Source organism: Setaria italica, chromosome III (assembly GCF_000263155.2).
Source record: "Setaria italica strain Yugu1 chromosome III, Setaria_italica_v2.0, whole genome shotgun sequence".
Classification (NCBI taxonomy): Eukaryota; Viridiplantae; Streptophyta; class Magnoliopsida; order Poales; family Poaceae; genus Setaria; species Setaria italica.
Window position 1 is genome coordinate 38,172,037 of NC_028452.1, and position 13,772 is coordinate 38,185,808.

At 42.0% G+C, this 13,772-nt stretch overlaps 1 protein-coding gene across 2 annotated transcripts; it reads left to right on the forward strand.

The window, feature by feature from the left end:
• Positions 1–6,488: 6,488 nt before the first annotated feature.
• Positions 6,489–13,275, forward strand: LOC101770931 (WD repeat-containing protein 89 homolog). 2 transcript variants are annotated; one of them, XM_022825474.1, is made up of 8 exons: positions 6,489–7,066; positions 7,393–7,600; positions 8,969–9,064; positions 10,155–10,229; positions 10,996–11,106; positions 11,495–11,586; positions 11,980–12,064; positions 12,647–13,275. In XM_022825474.1, the coding sequence occupies exons 1-8, from the start codon at positions 6,861–6,863 to the stop codon at positions 12,962–12,964; spliced, it is 1,191 nt and encodes a 396-aa protein (XP_022681209.1). In that variant the 5' UTR covers positions 6,489–6,860; the 3' UTR covers positions 12,965–13,275. The 2 variants fall into 2 exon arrangements, with proteins under 2 accessions (XP_022681209.1, XP_004962616.1); XM_004962559.4 differs by having other exon boundaries at positions 6,492–7,066; positions 12,602–13,275.
• The last annotated feature ends 497 nt before the right edge of the window (positions 13,276–13,772 follow it).

Sequence of the window (13,772 nt, forward strand, 5' to 3'; positions counted from 1 at the left end):
AAGAGTTTCACATACAATTCACATAATTGCAAATCAATTCAAGTAGTCTTTAATGGATATTCAATGAACACAATGTACAAATCATGGATACAAATGGAATATCATCATCTCTATGATTGCCTCTAGGGCATACCTCCAACAGTCGGACCAACCGTTATCATTTTGGGGATACGCTCTAGAAACAGCAGCTTTCACACTTAATAGGGTACCGTCTAAATCCGTAGTTAAGACACCATATGAGATGTGGACTGTAAAGACTCTCAGTTTGTCTTTTCTAAAGATTTGGGGATGTAAGTGTTTGTCAAACGACTTTAGTCGGAAAAGATCACACCCAAGTCGGATAAATGCATTTTCCTGGGATATCCAAAGGAAACTTTAGGATACTATTTCTACAACCGGTCAGAGGGGAAAGTGTTTGTCGCTTGGAACGGGGTTTTCCTAGAGAAAGAGTTTCTCAAAGGAGAAAAGAGTGGAAAGATAGTGTGTCTTGAAGAAGTTTGAGATGAGCCGATCGGGCAAGAATCAACGAGTGATGCTAATGTAGCAGAACAAGTTGAGACACCCATGGCAAGAGAAGCACCGCCACAACCATGAAGGTCGACAAGGCTCCGCGAAATGCGGGAAATATTATTGTTGGACAATGATGAGCCTGCGACATATGCAAAAACAATGATGGACCCAGACTCCGAAAAATGGCAGAATGCCATGCAATCCGAAATAGAGTCCATGGGAGACAATCAAGTTTGGAACTTGGTTGACCCGCCTGATGGTGTTAAAGCCATGGAGTGCAAGTGGATCTATAAAAAGAGAAAGGACATGGATGGAAATGTTCACATCTATAAAGCACGACTTGTCGCAAAAGGTTTTTGACAAGTTTGAGAAGTTGACTACGATGAGACCTTGTCGCCCGTAGTGATGCTTAAGTCCATTCAGATTATTCTAGCTATAGTTCATATTTCGATTATGAGATATGGCAGATGGATGTCAAGACAGCTTTCCTGAATCGAAACCTAACTGAGGACGTGTATATGATACAGCCTGAGGGTTTTGTCGATCCGAAAAATGCTAGAAAAGTATGCAAGCTTCAGAGATCCATTTATGAATTGAAGCAAGCATCTAGGAGTTGGAACATTCGTTTTAATGAAGTGGTCAAAGGGTTTGGCTTCACCAAGAACGAAGAAGAATCTTTTGTTTACAAGAAGGTTAGTGGGAGCTTTATAGTATTTCTAATCTTATATGTGGATGACATATTGCTGATTGGAAATAATATTCCTATGCTTGAGTCCGTAAAGACTTCACTGAAAAATAGTTTTTCGATGAAGGACTTAGGGGAAGCGGCATATATTCTGGGCATCAACATCTATAGAGATAGATCAAGAAAGCTTATAGGATTAAGCCAAGATACTTACATTGACAAAGTATTGAAACGGTTCAACATGGAAGAGGCGAAGAAAGGGTTTTTGCCTATGTCACATGGCATACACCTTAGCAAGACTTAGTGTCCTTCGACTACTGATGAGCGGGATTGCATGAGTAGAGTGTCATATGCTTCGGCTATTGGACCTATCATGTATGCAATGATAAGTACTCGCCCAAATGTTTCATATGTGCTAAGTATGACAAGCAAACACCAGTCTGATCCGGGTGAAAGTCACTGGACAGCGGTGAAAAAACATTCTTAAGTACTTAAGAAGGACTAAAGATATGTTCCTCATCTATGGAGGTGAGGAGGAGCTCATTGTAACAGGTTACACCAATGCTAGTTTCCAAACCGACAGAGATGATTCAAAGTCACAATCAGGATTTGTGTTCACGCTAAACGATGGTGCTGTTAGTTGAAAGAGTTCCAAGCAGGAGACGATGGTCGATTCTACGACAGAAGCCGAGTACATCGTGGCTTCGGAAGCCGCGAAGGAGGTTGTTTGGATAAGGAATTTTCTTATTGAGCTTTGTGTGTTCTCGAATGCGTCCAGCCCATTGAATTTCTACTGTGATAACAATGGGACAATTGCACAAGCAAAGGAGCCAAGGAACCACCAGAAGAACAAACATGTCATGCGGTGATTTCATCTCATTCGAGACTTCGTTAATCGGGGTGAGATCAAGATATGCAAAATACAGACGGATTTGAATATTTCTGATCCGTTGATAAAACCTCTCCCACAGTCTAAGCATGATGCGCACATAAGAGCTATTGGTATTAGATATATTCTAGATTGACTCTAGTGCAAGTGGGAGATTGTTGGAGGTATGCCCTAAAGGCAATCATAGAGATGATGATATCTGATTGTATCTATGATTTGTAAATGCATGACCATGCTACGTACGGTTAAGAGTTAACATACAAAGGGATTCCGAATCACAGGATCGAGAAAGAGCGGTCGGCTTGAAGCTAGACCAAATATCGTGAGGCAAAGGGAATAGCATGTTCATGATGTTGTGACGGTTCGTCTGATATGATCTTCGTGTGCGTATAGGAGTTGGCACGTCCTGCTAGAGGCCGCTACCGACTATTGGGCTGAGTAGGAGTACTCGGGCCATGTCTATACGTATCCGAACCCATAGGATCACACACTTAAGGGGCTGGAAGCCCAATTCGGATATGATTTGAGTTGGATCAGGTTTAGAAGTACTAATGGGCCTCGGACCCAGAGATCCGTCAGGAACCTCTATAAATAGAGGGGTGGGACGCCCTAGGGTTTCATCCCTTTGGCCGAGAACACATCTGTCGCGCCTCCCACGCCCTCGCCCTGTTGCAACCCGCGGACCTAGCAGTCCGGCTTGCGACGCTTCCTCCCTGCACGTGTGGATACCTTGGAGGTGTTGTACCTGCATCACTTGGACGAGTCGCCGACGAGCCACGACGAGCCGCCGACGAGCCACGATGAGCCGCGCCATGAGGAGGACCTCGCTGCACGTGGACGAGTTGCTGAGGAGCTGCTCGACGTCGACGTGATCGACTACGCCGATCAACTCCGCTACCCCGACGCGATTCTACATCTTCCGCACCAGTGCGTCGAGTGGTAATCCCGTGATCCATATACGGCAGTTTTCCTGGTTTACGCGGTAGAAAAATTTTGTTTTGCGGTAGCGTAGCCTACCTCATATCCCAACAATGGTACCATATCCTCCAACCTTGATGGTTGCAAGGCCATGAGTGAAAACCATTTTCCCAGATAGTTAAATCCATTAAGGAGGTCTTATAAGGAATCCTTTGGGTTTCAGCGTTGATGAAATCAATAGGATCCTCATCGCCGATGGGGCCAAGGAAAAATGCATTATTAACGTCGCTAAGTGGAATCAAAACATAGTCGCTAAGAACCTACGGATTGAAGTAAGTAAGGAGAGGAATGAGAAATATGGCGGAAAACAAATCAGATCTAAAAAAGCGCTTAAGCAAGGTGGCGACATGAAAATACCTCAGGAATAGAATTGGAGGTCGCCAATGATTGACTTCAGAGCTCCGATGTCTGTAGTGGAAGGTTGAAGATGATTGCTGCCGTAGATGCTTGGTTTCGATTTGCGGCGGTGGAAAGCTTGGTTGGCTTAAGGTGGAAGAAGAAAGGATGGAGCGGTTATATAATAGTATTGTTGATCAAGTGAATTCTTAAAATCGAGGGTGGCACCATCGTGAAGACCGGAAAAAGGATTATGATTGCGGCAACGACTCTTTCGGTTTTGGAAAGGGTATTGGCTTGGGACCTAAGAAGATGCTGACAAGAGAAGAGAATTTTGGAATATAATAATATATTCCAAAATTGGGGGGCATATGTTGACACCGGTTTTTGACTAGAGTCAACCATTGTGGATAAGGTTCTGATAGCCGATGAAGGAGAGAGAAAGAGCCTGATGATGACATCACGTTGACCAAAACTAACCGCAGTTGATCAGGATTCTAGAATCGATAGAAGACCGGAGGAAGCCTGATCCGAAGCAAAATCAACTCCACCAAGTAAGGGAAAGCGTGGAGATTTATCTTAGGTAGTTTGTAGAAAGAGCTGTAATAGTCATGTCGTAATCGACTAGGATTTTAGCCTGCTCTAGGGTATAAATATGATCCCATGAGCTTTGTAACGAATAATCATAAATCAATCAATACAACCTTTCGGCGCCACACTGCTAAAACCCTACGAGTAGGAGTAGAGTAGTTTCGACGAGTTCCTTCTTGTGCGCATGACTGCATTGGCTTCGATCTCAGGAGAGCTTCTAAGTATCGTCACTCGATCATTACGATCTCTATCAAAACTTTCTAATTTAAGTCTTATATTCTGATATTCGGTTGTGTGGCTAGTTATCGAGTTATCTTTGATTGTAAGTAAAACTTTCTAGGTTTTGCCCAATATTCTCCTTGTCTTCGACAGTTGCTCACAGTGATTGAGTCGTTTGGTTTTATTAAGTTGCATCGTATCGATCTCTTAGTTTTATCAAGCGCTCACATTTATCAAATGGTTTAAATCTGGTTAAGTTGTCTTCATCGGCTCCTTGACCTTGTTTAAGCGTTCACTAGTTATCTGATCGTATCGGCTAGTGAGATCTTGCATGCTTTTAATGCTTCCGATAGATCTTTACTCCTGCACCTCATATTGCTAGCCATCGGATCCCTGATGTCATAACGTTACTGTTGAGAGCCGATGCATCGGCTGGGTGTCATCTACATCTCACGGAAGCATGGTGATGTCATTGAGCTGATAGGGGCATGTACGAGATCTTGCTGCCACAAGCTTGTCTGATTAAGCTAGTAAGCCGAAGTTAATGCCTTCTCACTGTGTTACCTTATCTAAATTCAATTACACGGTCATGGCATTGATTAGGTTCCATTAGCTTAATTAGCTTGTAAGCGGTAGGCAAGAGATCCTTGTTGCTGTGTTCTAATCTTTTAGATTAATAGGTTGATGTCAATGCCCTATCATTCGTGTTACCTTGTCTAAGTTCAATTACACTTATCGAAACATTAACTAGATCTGTTAGCCTATCTGATGTGTGCATGGTTAGCAATGACTCCTTTTATAGCTATTGTTTTACAATGCTTTATTTTAACCTGTCTGCTCTTACAGTCAATAGCACTTGCCATTAATGTTTTATTTATTTACACCGTATGATTACATTAAAATACTTGTCTATTATGGTGTTTATTCCAAAAACGTCTACCCATAGGTTCAAAAGGCTTCACCGCCGATTGGTTCAGGAATTTAATGTTTACCTTGTCAATTTTCAGATCAAATTGACTAGCACACCTTGCACCTTTCGAGCCAATTTTGGAAACTGCTCTGTGTTGTTCAACGCAGAAGCCTGAGTTACAGATTTTGCGTCAACAACGTGATATAGAGCCAGTTTAGTAGAGCTTTTGCCGGCTCCAACTCCTCCCGACAAAACTCTGTAGCAACACTGTAGCGATGATGTTCACTGGACTTGATCTTCTCTCTCCTCTCCGTCCCTCTCACAGCCAAAGGAAAAGTGGTGAACCTAACTCCTCCTCTAGCTCCTCTTAGGCTAACATAGGGTGCATTGGGTTTTGGGACGACGTGGGTCAGGTCGGAGCCAACCCACTTTTGTGGATTGGATTGAACCCATCTCGTGTTTGGATGAAAAAGATGGAGAGGGATGGATTGAACCCAGTCTTTAGTTTGGTTGAGGAGGTTGGGAGGGTTGGGATGATGTCCTTTTAATACCGTTAGTTGTGGGCCCCATCTGTCAGCCGCGGGGCCCACCTGTCAGCCTCTTCTTCCTTTTCCCCTCCCTTCCATCTTCCTTCCTCCTCTCTCCTCCCCGACCACCGGCCCCCGCCGGCGACTCCCTGCGTCGCCGGCCCCACCTCCCCTATGCCGCTCTTCCTCGGACTAGCCACCCCCGCTCCCCGCGCCACGCCGGCCATCCTCCCTCTCCTGCGTCGGCAGCGCGCCGCTCATCCCTTCCTCCTCCTGCGTCGGCCGCCGGCCGCTGCCCCTCTCTCCCTCTCCCCAGCCGGCCTCCGCGCGCCGCCCCTGCCTCCACCCGTGCTCTGCCGCCGCCTCCACCAGCGCGCCGCCCTTGCCTCTGCCCTGCTCCCCCGCCCGGCGACGCCAGCTCCTCCACGCCACCACCGCCTCCTTCCCGCCCGGCAACGCCGACTCCTCCCCGCACACCGGCGGCGACCGAGGGAGGCGCGCGGGCGAGCGTGAGACGGAGCCGCACGGCATCCACCTGGGTCCGCGCAGTCTGTCCATTTTGGAGGAATCCGCTCGACCCGAATCAAGTGGGAATATTCCCATCTAGGTTGAACCCGTTCCACATCATTTTTCAACCAAACGTGGGATGAACGGGGTCGAACCCGTTCCGATCCGGTCCAACCAGTAACCAAACACACCTAGGAGGAGCCGGAGCCCAGGCCCGGCCAAACTGGCCCATAATTTGCTCCGAAGCCTGGCCAGCGAGTGCGAGAGCGTCCATGTCATCAACCTTTCTGTTTCCTTGACCGTCAATTTTTTATCGAGCGGCTAGGATATATGGGGAGAGAAGTTGCCCTAGCTTTGTTCCCCGCGCCTCCCTACCGCTCCCTTTCCCTTCCGACCCGCCGCCGGCACTCCTCCGCGCCCGCCGGCGAAGTCCCGCCGCACCTCTACGCTCTCTCTCCATCCTCACGATCTACCAGAGCCACCACCCCACATCCAAACGCCGCGGCTTGCCCAGTTTCGAGCTGCCGCTCCTCTTTCTCAATTTCCAAGGACGTTTCTTCACCCTCGAGCGTACATACCCTTGATTGCCGGCCGTCGGTCGTTGCTGCTCTGCTCCCGCGGTTGTACGGTCTGCTAGTGCTTCGTCATTCGTACGGGATCACGAGCAGAGGCGTCCGCCATTAGTACCGGCTCGGTGGGGATTGCGCGATGGATGAATACGGAGAGGCGGCTGCGGCGGCCATGGAGGTGGAGGCCGAGGCCGAGGCCAGCCCGTGCGCGGGGCTCTTCTCTCCTGTGACGTCAGATTCCCCGTCCCGAAACCCTGATGGAAGCGTGACCTCGAGGCGGCTCGGCCTTAAGAACAGCATCCAGACCAACTTTGGAGATGACTATGTCTTCCAAATTGCTTCTTGGTAAGAACACTGTGCTCCCCCTTATATTTTGGATTGCAATTTTTATTAGAAAGGATAAGGTAGGTTCATATGATCCAATGTGGCCAATTAAGGTTGCAGATAGAATTAAAATCGCCAAGTTCGTACCTGGTTTGTATATCAATGCATAGTTGTCTGATGTATCAGTCCCTCCCTGTATTGCAATAGGGTGTTTCTGATGACATTATTGTTATGTGGTCGCAATCACCTGCTCCTATTCTCGTTAATGTCGTGTAGTTTATATTCTGTGCTTCTAGTACTCATGCTATTGTGCCTTTTGCTTCTTATTGGATATATCTGGTAACAAGCCAGGAGATCTCAACACTCGCAGTTTCCTTGTCAACAAATGCACTGAAGTTTTATTCTCCAGCAACCGGACAATATCTGGGGGAGTGTATAGGACACGAAGGAACAATTCATGAAATCTCCTTCTCAGTTCCATCATCACCACAAGTAATCTGTTCTTGTTCTTCTGATGGAACTGTCAGAGCGTGGGATACAAGAAACTTTAAGCAGGTTATTTCCTAGTGCTTTATGGCTGTTGAGTATTCTTGTTAGTATTTCAATTATTATTATGTGCATGCATGATTGCTTAAATTTAGGACTACCATGTCTCTACATATTTTGATGAACAAAATAAAAAATAACCACATTGCCCTAAAGGCTAGAGGCTTAAGAGTTGTTTATTATTAACCTAGACTCTAGAAGCCTAGAGCAGCATTTGGCTCTGTTTTTGGTTCCTGGCAGTGCTACAGTTCTGCCTGAATTGTGCCTTCCTCATTGTTCTTAGTGTATACTGCTCCCATGGCTTATTCATCACACCAGTTGTGTGGCATCTGCCACCTACTCACATAATGAATCTTTTTTATAGTAGTAAATAGAAAGAAAATGGAAATAGGTAGATGTTTCTGTTTTGTTGATCTCTTATGCTCAGAATTGGAATAGTGCCATTTGTGGAGTGCTGCTTAAAACAGTTAAGTGCCACGACTATTTATTAGGTTGTACACACATACAAGGCTGTCTGAATGTAATTTCTTTTGTTTGCTTTGTAAATTCTACTCCTTCCATCCCAAAACACAAGTCACCCAATGAATTCTAGGACATTAACAACGAGGTAAAATGACCTTGATTGCCTCTATTTATTAGCTATATTTGGTGCTAATTGACTGCTGCAGCATGCACATGCGAACATGCTAAATTGAGTATAATTGTTTTTTGGAACAAATTTTGAATCACAGAATGACTTGTTTTTTGAGACAGAGGGAGTACTACTCAATCAAGTCATGTTTTTGTTTTCATGCTTCATCTGGATTGACATTTATCCCAATTGATTTGTGTATTTGTTTATCCGGTTTTTGTTAAATCTATAATTCAATCTAAGTATATTTATCTCAAACTCGTACCTGCTTTTTTTTTATATATTCTGGGTAACTCTTCAAGCTATTTTCCCATTCCAAGGAAAAGAAAAAAAATAGAGAAAAGTGGATGGAATTTATACTCAATTATTTATTTCATTTGTGTGATTGCCTTTGTGACCATCATTATAATGAACTTACGCAATTTACTGAACTTGGATGATATAGTTTTGCTATAAGTTTATAACAGCGTTCTTCTTCATTTCAACATGAAAATATTTGTTGTTCTTTAATATTATTTCTTATTATGATTTACATTGTTATGTAAATTACTACCTGATATAATGATATAGCACTCCCCGGATATTACATGTATCCATGTTTTCAAGATTTCTACCACTTAGCATGTATTTGATATGGCATTAATGATCAGTTTGCTGTACAGTAAGTTTTTTGTGTGCATTTATTTCTTTAGTATTTATGCATGTTCTAAATTCAACCACTCACTGTTCTCTAAATGCTTAACTAGATATCTCTGCTAAGAGGAAGTGCGTCACAGGAAATGTTTACTTTCTCTTTTGGTGGATCAAGTGGTAACCTACTTGTTGCTGGCTCTAATGCCCAGGTAACTGAGTAAAACATATTCACCGTTTAGAGAATATGTACTAGCTTAGTTTTTTCTTATATTCATCATCATATACCTGCACTGTTTGTTGTATATTTCTATAAAAAAGATGCAGACTTTTAACATATTGTTAGATGTCAAATCAGTACAACAAAAAATCTAAAAAAATATTGAGCACTTCTGAAACTCACATTTTTTCCTACTACACTTTTGACTCAGTACAACAAAAAAATCTAAAAAAATATTGAGCACTTCTGAAACTCTTGCTTGATATGAATTCCATGTTCAGTTACATTTCACATTGAGGGTAACCATGGTTTGTCGAAATGTTAAATTATAGAAAGAAAGGGAAAAAAGGAAATGATTATTGTTATTGCACAGCCAACATTTTTTTCCTACTACACTTTTGAATTTGGACTTCGAATTTTGAAGGTTGGGACAACACGCTAATGATTATATCTGGGTAGCTTTTCTTTTGATTTTCGTATATTGCCTGTACAAAAAAAAGGTGCACATGTGTATAAAAACGGTTCTAGATATTTAGTCTATCCTATTTGTACATCTTTCTTGAACAAAATTTAGAAACATTCTAGGACATTAATAAGAATGGTGGTAGTCTTTTTTCATTTCCTCAATGAAAAACTTGTATCTTGAATTTTCGTAACAATCAATCAAATGCCTCTGATAGTTTCCATTAAGATTGGTGAGCCCTATGTATAAAATCTTGTAGTTAGTTTCTCTATTTTATCCCAATAGGTTTTAATCTATATCTATGTGGAGTTTGTCCTGAATCTCCTCACGTACAATCTAAGTTAGGCTTTTGGATTCTCACACCTAGCTAGGGATTTTTGCTGTGAGAATCCCATATTTCCATTGCTGCTAACCTTATGTTATTCGAAAGTAATGTTGCTAACCTTATGTTATCTAAGATCATAGTCTTCGGGAATCTTCTGCTTATAAACTTATCCAAGCATTCAAACATGGTAGTTAGAAGTATGCACGTTGGTTGTCAACGATCTGCATGTTAGTTGACATGGAGGCATTGTTATTTGGTTAGCCACTGGATCTCATTCTAGTCACTTCATTGTAGGTTCTCTTGTGGGATTGGAGAACTTCAAAACAAGTTGCATGCTTAGAGGAATCCCACATGGATGATGTGACACAAGTATGTATTACTCTATGTTGGCTAAGTTTATTTGCATTTTTTATTGTGAAATATTTGTAAAACTTTCTCTCAAACCAAAGAATTATGTCATAGTTTATCTTCTTGTATGCAATAATGCCGCTGTTTCCTATTCCTAAGAACTGTTGGTATTATGACAGTAATAATTAATGTGCAGTTGTGCACTCAATCTTTTCTTTGTAGATCATGTCACATATTTGATGAAAGCTTAGTTCCAGGCTAATCAATTTATATGAATATTTAACAAATACTATTGGTTCTGCTATTGATGTATCTGGTTTCATTTTCTTTCTTTTGCAATTCATGTGTTCTTACGTGTTGTTGTTGAATGATTGTTTTTTTAGGAACAGTTGATCAATTGAGAACTGACTCAATCTGGTTTTCTTTAAATGCATTCTGGATGTAAAAGAATGTATAAGTTTTCTAAATCCTAGTATATCTTTTTGCTGTTTCAGTAACTTGTTGACTTTGTTGCTGTCCCGAACAATATCTTACTGTTGATGGCAGAGGTCTTGTGTTACTTGTTGACTGACAGGTTGGACATGTGCGAAATCATGTTGTACCTCGTTGTCTTAGTCTGTTTTCCCCTCTCACTGCATAGAAAGTCATAGTTGCTTTGGCCCCTTTAGTGATACTTCATCAGTGTGCTGTTATTGTGTACATTTCCATTTCTTGCATTGGCTCAATTCATCTCAGGTGCAGGGTTCTTACAACTTCAATTATTTATCTATGTATTTTTGTTGGACAGGTCAAATTCGCACCAAATCAACAGAGTAAACTCATTTCCGCCGCAGTGGATGGATTAGTATGTGTTTTTGACACTGATGGTGACATTGATGAGGACAATCATCTGCTATCTGTATGTCATAGACTCATAGTTCTCCCTGTTGTCTCTTTAATACTTTTTCATCTTTAACTTGCCAAAAAGTTATAGTTGTTCAATCGCAGTACCTATTAGTGACATATTCCATAGCTTCAAGTTATGTTCCTTGTAGTTCTCTGTAGCAGTGTTATCACACTGGTGAACTTGTATAGTAGTCCTATTATTGTTAAGGTACATAATTCTGTATAGCTGGCGTACGTTTTATGTTGTTGTCTGGCAAGTAAAATTGTTCTAAATAATATACTATGACTCATGTTCTGTACAAGGTTATGCTCTTAGATTTTCTTTGCTTATTCTGACAAAGTTATTTCCAAAATTTGTATCAATTTCTGATGTTTTGTTATTTGATAACTGATCTCCCTAGGTTATGAATGCGGAAACGTCTGTTGCCAAAGTGGGGTTTTTTGGGAATATGTATCAGAAGCTTTGGTGTTTGACCCATATTGAGACATTAAGGTAGCTTCTTTGTGCATGGTTACATTATTGCGCCAGTTGTATCTCTCACCCATTTGGCAGAGCTCCAGGTCTCAGCCCCACTTTAGATCTGGAATTTGCAATATAAAATTATGTTTTAAATTATTATTTTTAGTCTAAAATGGAAACTGTGATTCCCACAGACACTCTCAGTGTACCACCTGAGCTCCAGATTTCTTGGAGCTTTGAATATCCAGCCAACTAGAGCTGTGCCAAAAGGGCCCTTTGGTACACTTGTTAAAAACAGTAGTTTGAGCTTTCTACGCTTTACCGTAATAATTAGGAAACATCCCTATCTGTTTGGATGTTCAGATAATCAAAGTACAAAAGCTTGGACAGTTGGACAATTATGTTGTTTTCCTTCAATTATTGCAGTGTTTGGGACTGGAATGACGGGTCTAGAGAGTTGAATATGGAAGATGCTCGTTCCTTGGCCACTGATAAGTGGAACCTTGACCATGTGAGCATCCAGTAGAACCAGTACTGCATTCATTTATTTTTGTGCATTTATGTTATCAAGCCTTGCATGTAGCTTTGATGTATGCTGATGATGTAGATTCTTTTAGAAAGCATTGTCTGTAGTGAGATAATATTAACTTTCCATGCTAGTTTTTCTCTCAATTCTTTTGTTTCATGGTGTGCAATGAAAAAGGCATTCAGACTTAGTTTCGTTCTTGAGAAATGAGTTATATTTGTCCTTCAGATATCTAGTGAAACTATCTTAGATTGTCTTATCCACCAATTCTTGTTTCCCTTTATTTTCATACAACCCATACAAACTGATGTTTTGTTTCATCTATCAAATATCATGCTTGCCTTTGAGCTCTTTTCCCTAGCGCATAGTTGGCACCGAGGAAAAGCATACTATTTCCATGTCTACTTTTGAAAATACTGGCAAAGACAATTGTTCTTTATTTTTCTCGCCTTCTATTATTTCTTTTTTATTTAGCAGGTTTCCCCCCTTATCACCAGCTTCTTTTTCTCCTTCGTATGGCAGGTTGATTATTTTGTTGATTGTCACTACTCTCTGCCTGATGACCAGCTATGGTTGATTGGCGGCACAAGCGCAGGGACTCTGGGTTACTTCCCTCTAAGAAATGATCCTGCAGGAGCAATAGGTTCTGTGGAAGCTATCCTTGAAGGAGGCCATACAGGAGTTGTTAGGACCGTATACCCTGCTGCAGGAACCCATGAAAGCCTTGGGCAAAATAGGGGCATCTTTGGATGGACAGGCGGTGAAGATGGCCGATTGTGTTGCTGGCGCTCTGACGAAATTGCAGAGACAAACAAGTCTTGGATCTCTACTTCATTAGGTTTGAAGCTGCAAAAGAAAACCAAAAGCCGACATCAGCCATACTAGCCGCTAAGAACAAATCCATATGTAACCTTTGTCACTGAAAGGTGGAAGCCCTGTCTGTGATGTGAGCATGTTTATCTTCATGCCTCTTGAATAGGTCGTGATAAACATATATCCCTTAGCACATTGTGGCTCTATTTTCACATTTGCTAATCAGTGAGAATGCTGCCACAGTTCAGCCGCTGGTTATCATTCATCCCCATGAAAGCTAGAGTATTGAAGCTGTCGGACCTGGTAACATTATCTGAAGCCTGAATTGAGCAAATGGTGATGTGTCCATTTGGGCCAGCTCGGCAAGACGTGCCTCATTTTTATCTCATGCTTTCTCTAGTTCATTGCAGTTTTCTTCAGTAAGTGTTTAAGACCAGAAAAAGAATCCTAAACTACATGGCTCTTCTATTTGAAAATTACCATCCGTAGCAATATAATTATATATTAGCTTAAAATGGTGCATTAGTGGCATTGTTAGGCGAAAAAGCATGGAGCAAATTTATGAAATGTGCGTACATTTTCCAACAGTTTGATCAGTTCATTAATGCAGGATTGATCATTAGTTGGGGCCAAATAGTAAGCGGGTAGTCAGTGACGGCCAAACAACGATTAGTCTTCTTTGCTTTCATTCTGAATGCGGTAAAACGAGTCAGAGTTCGTTCCAAAAATAACTAAAACAAAAGGAGTGAATGGTTCTTATTTTCTTAGCACGTGCCATTTGCTACCGATGCAAAGCGTGTATTTGGTGATGTTGTAATTTTGCTTAGAGCAATGCTACAAAGGACATACTACAAGGAAATCCCCTGGTTTCATTTTATTT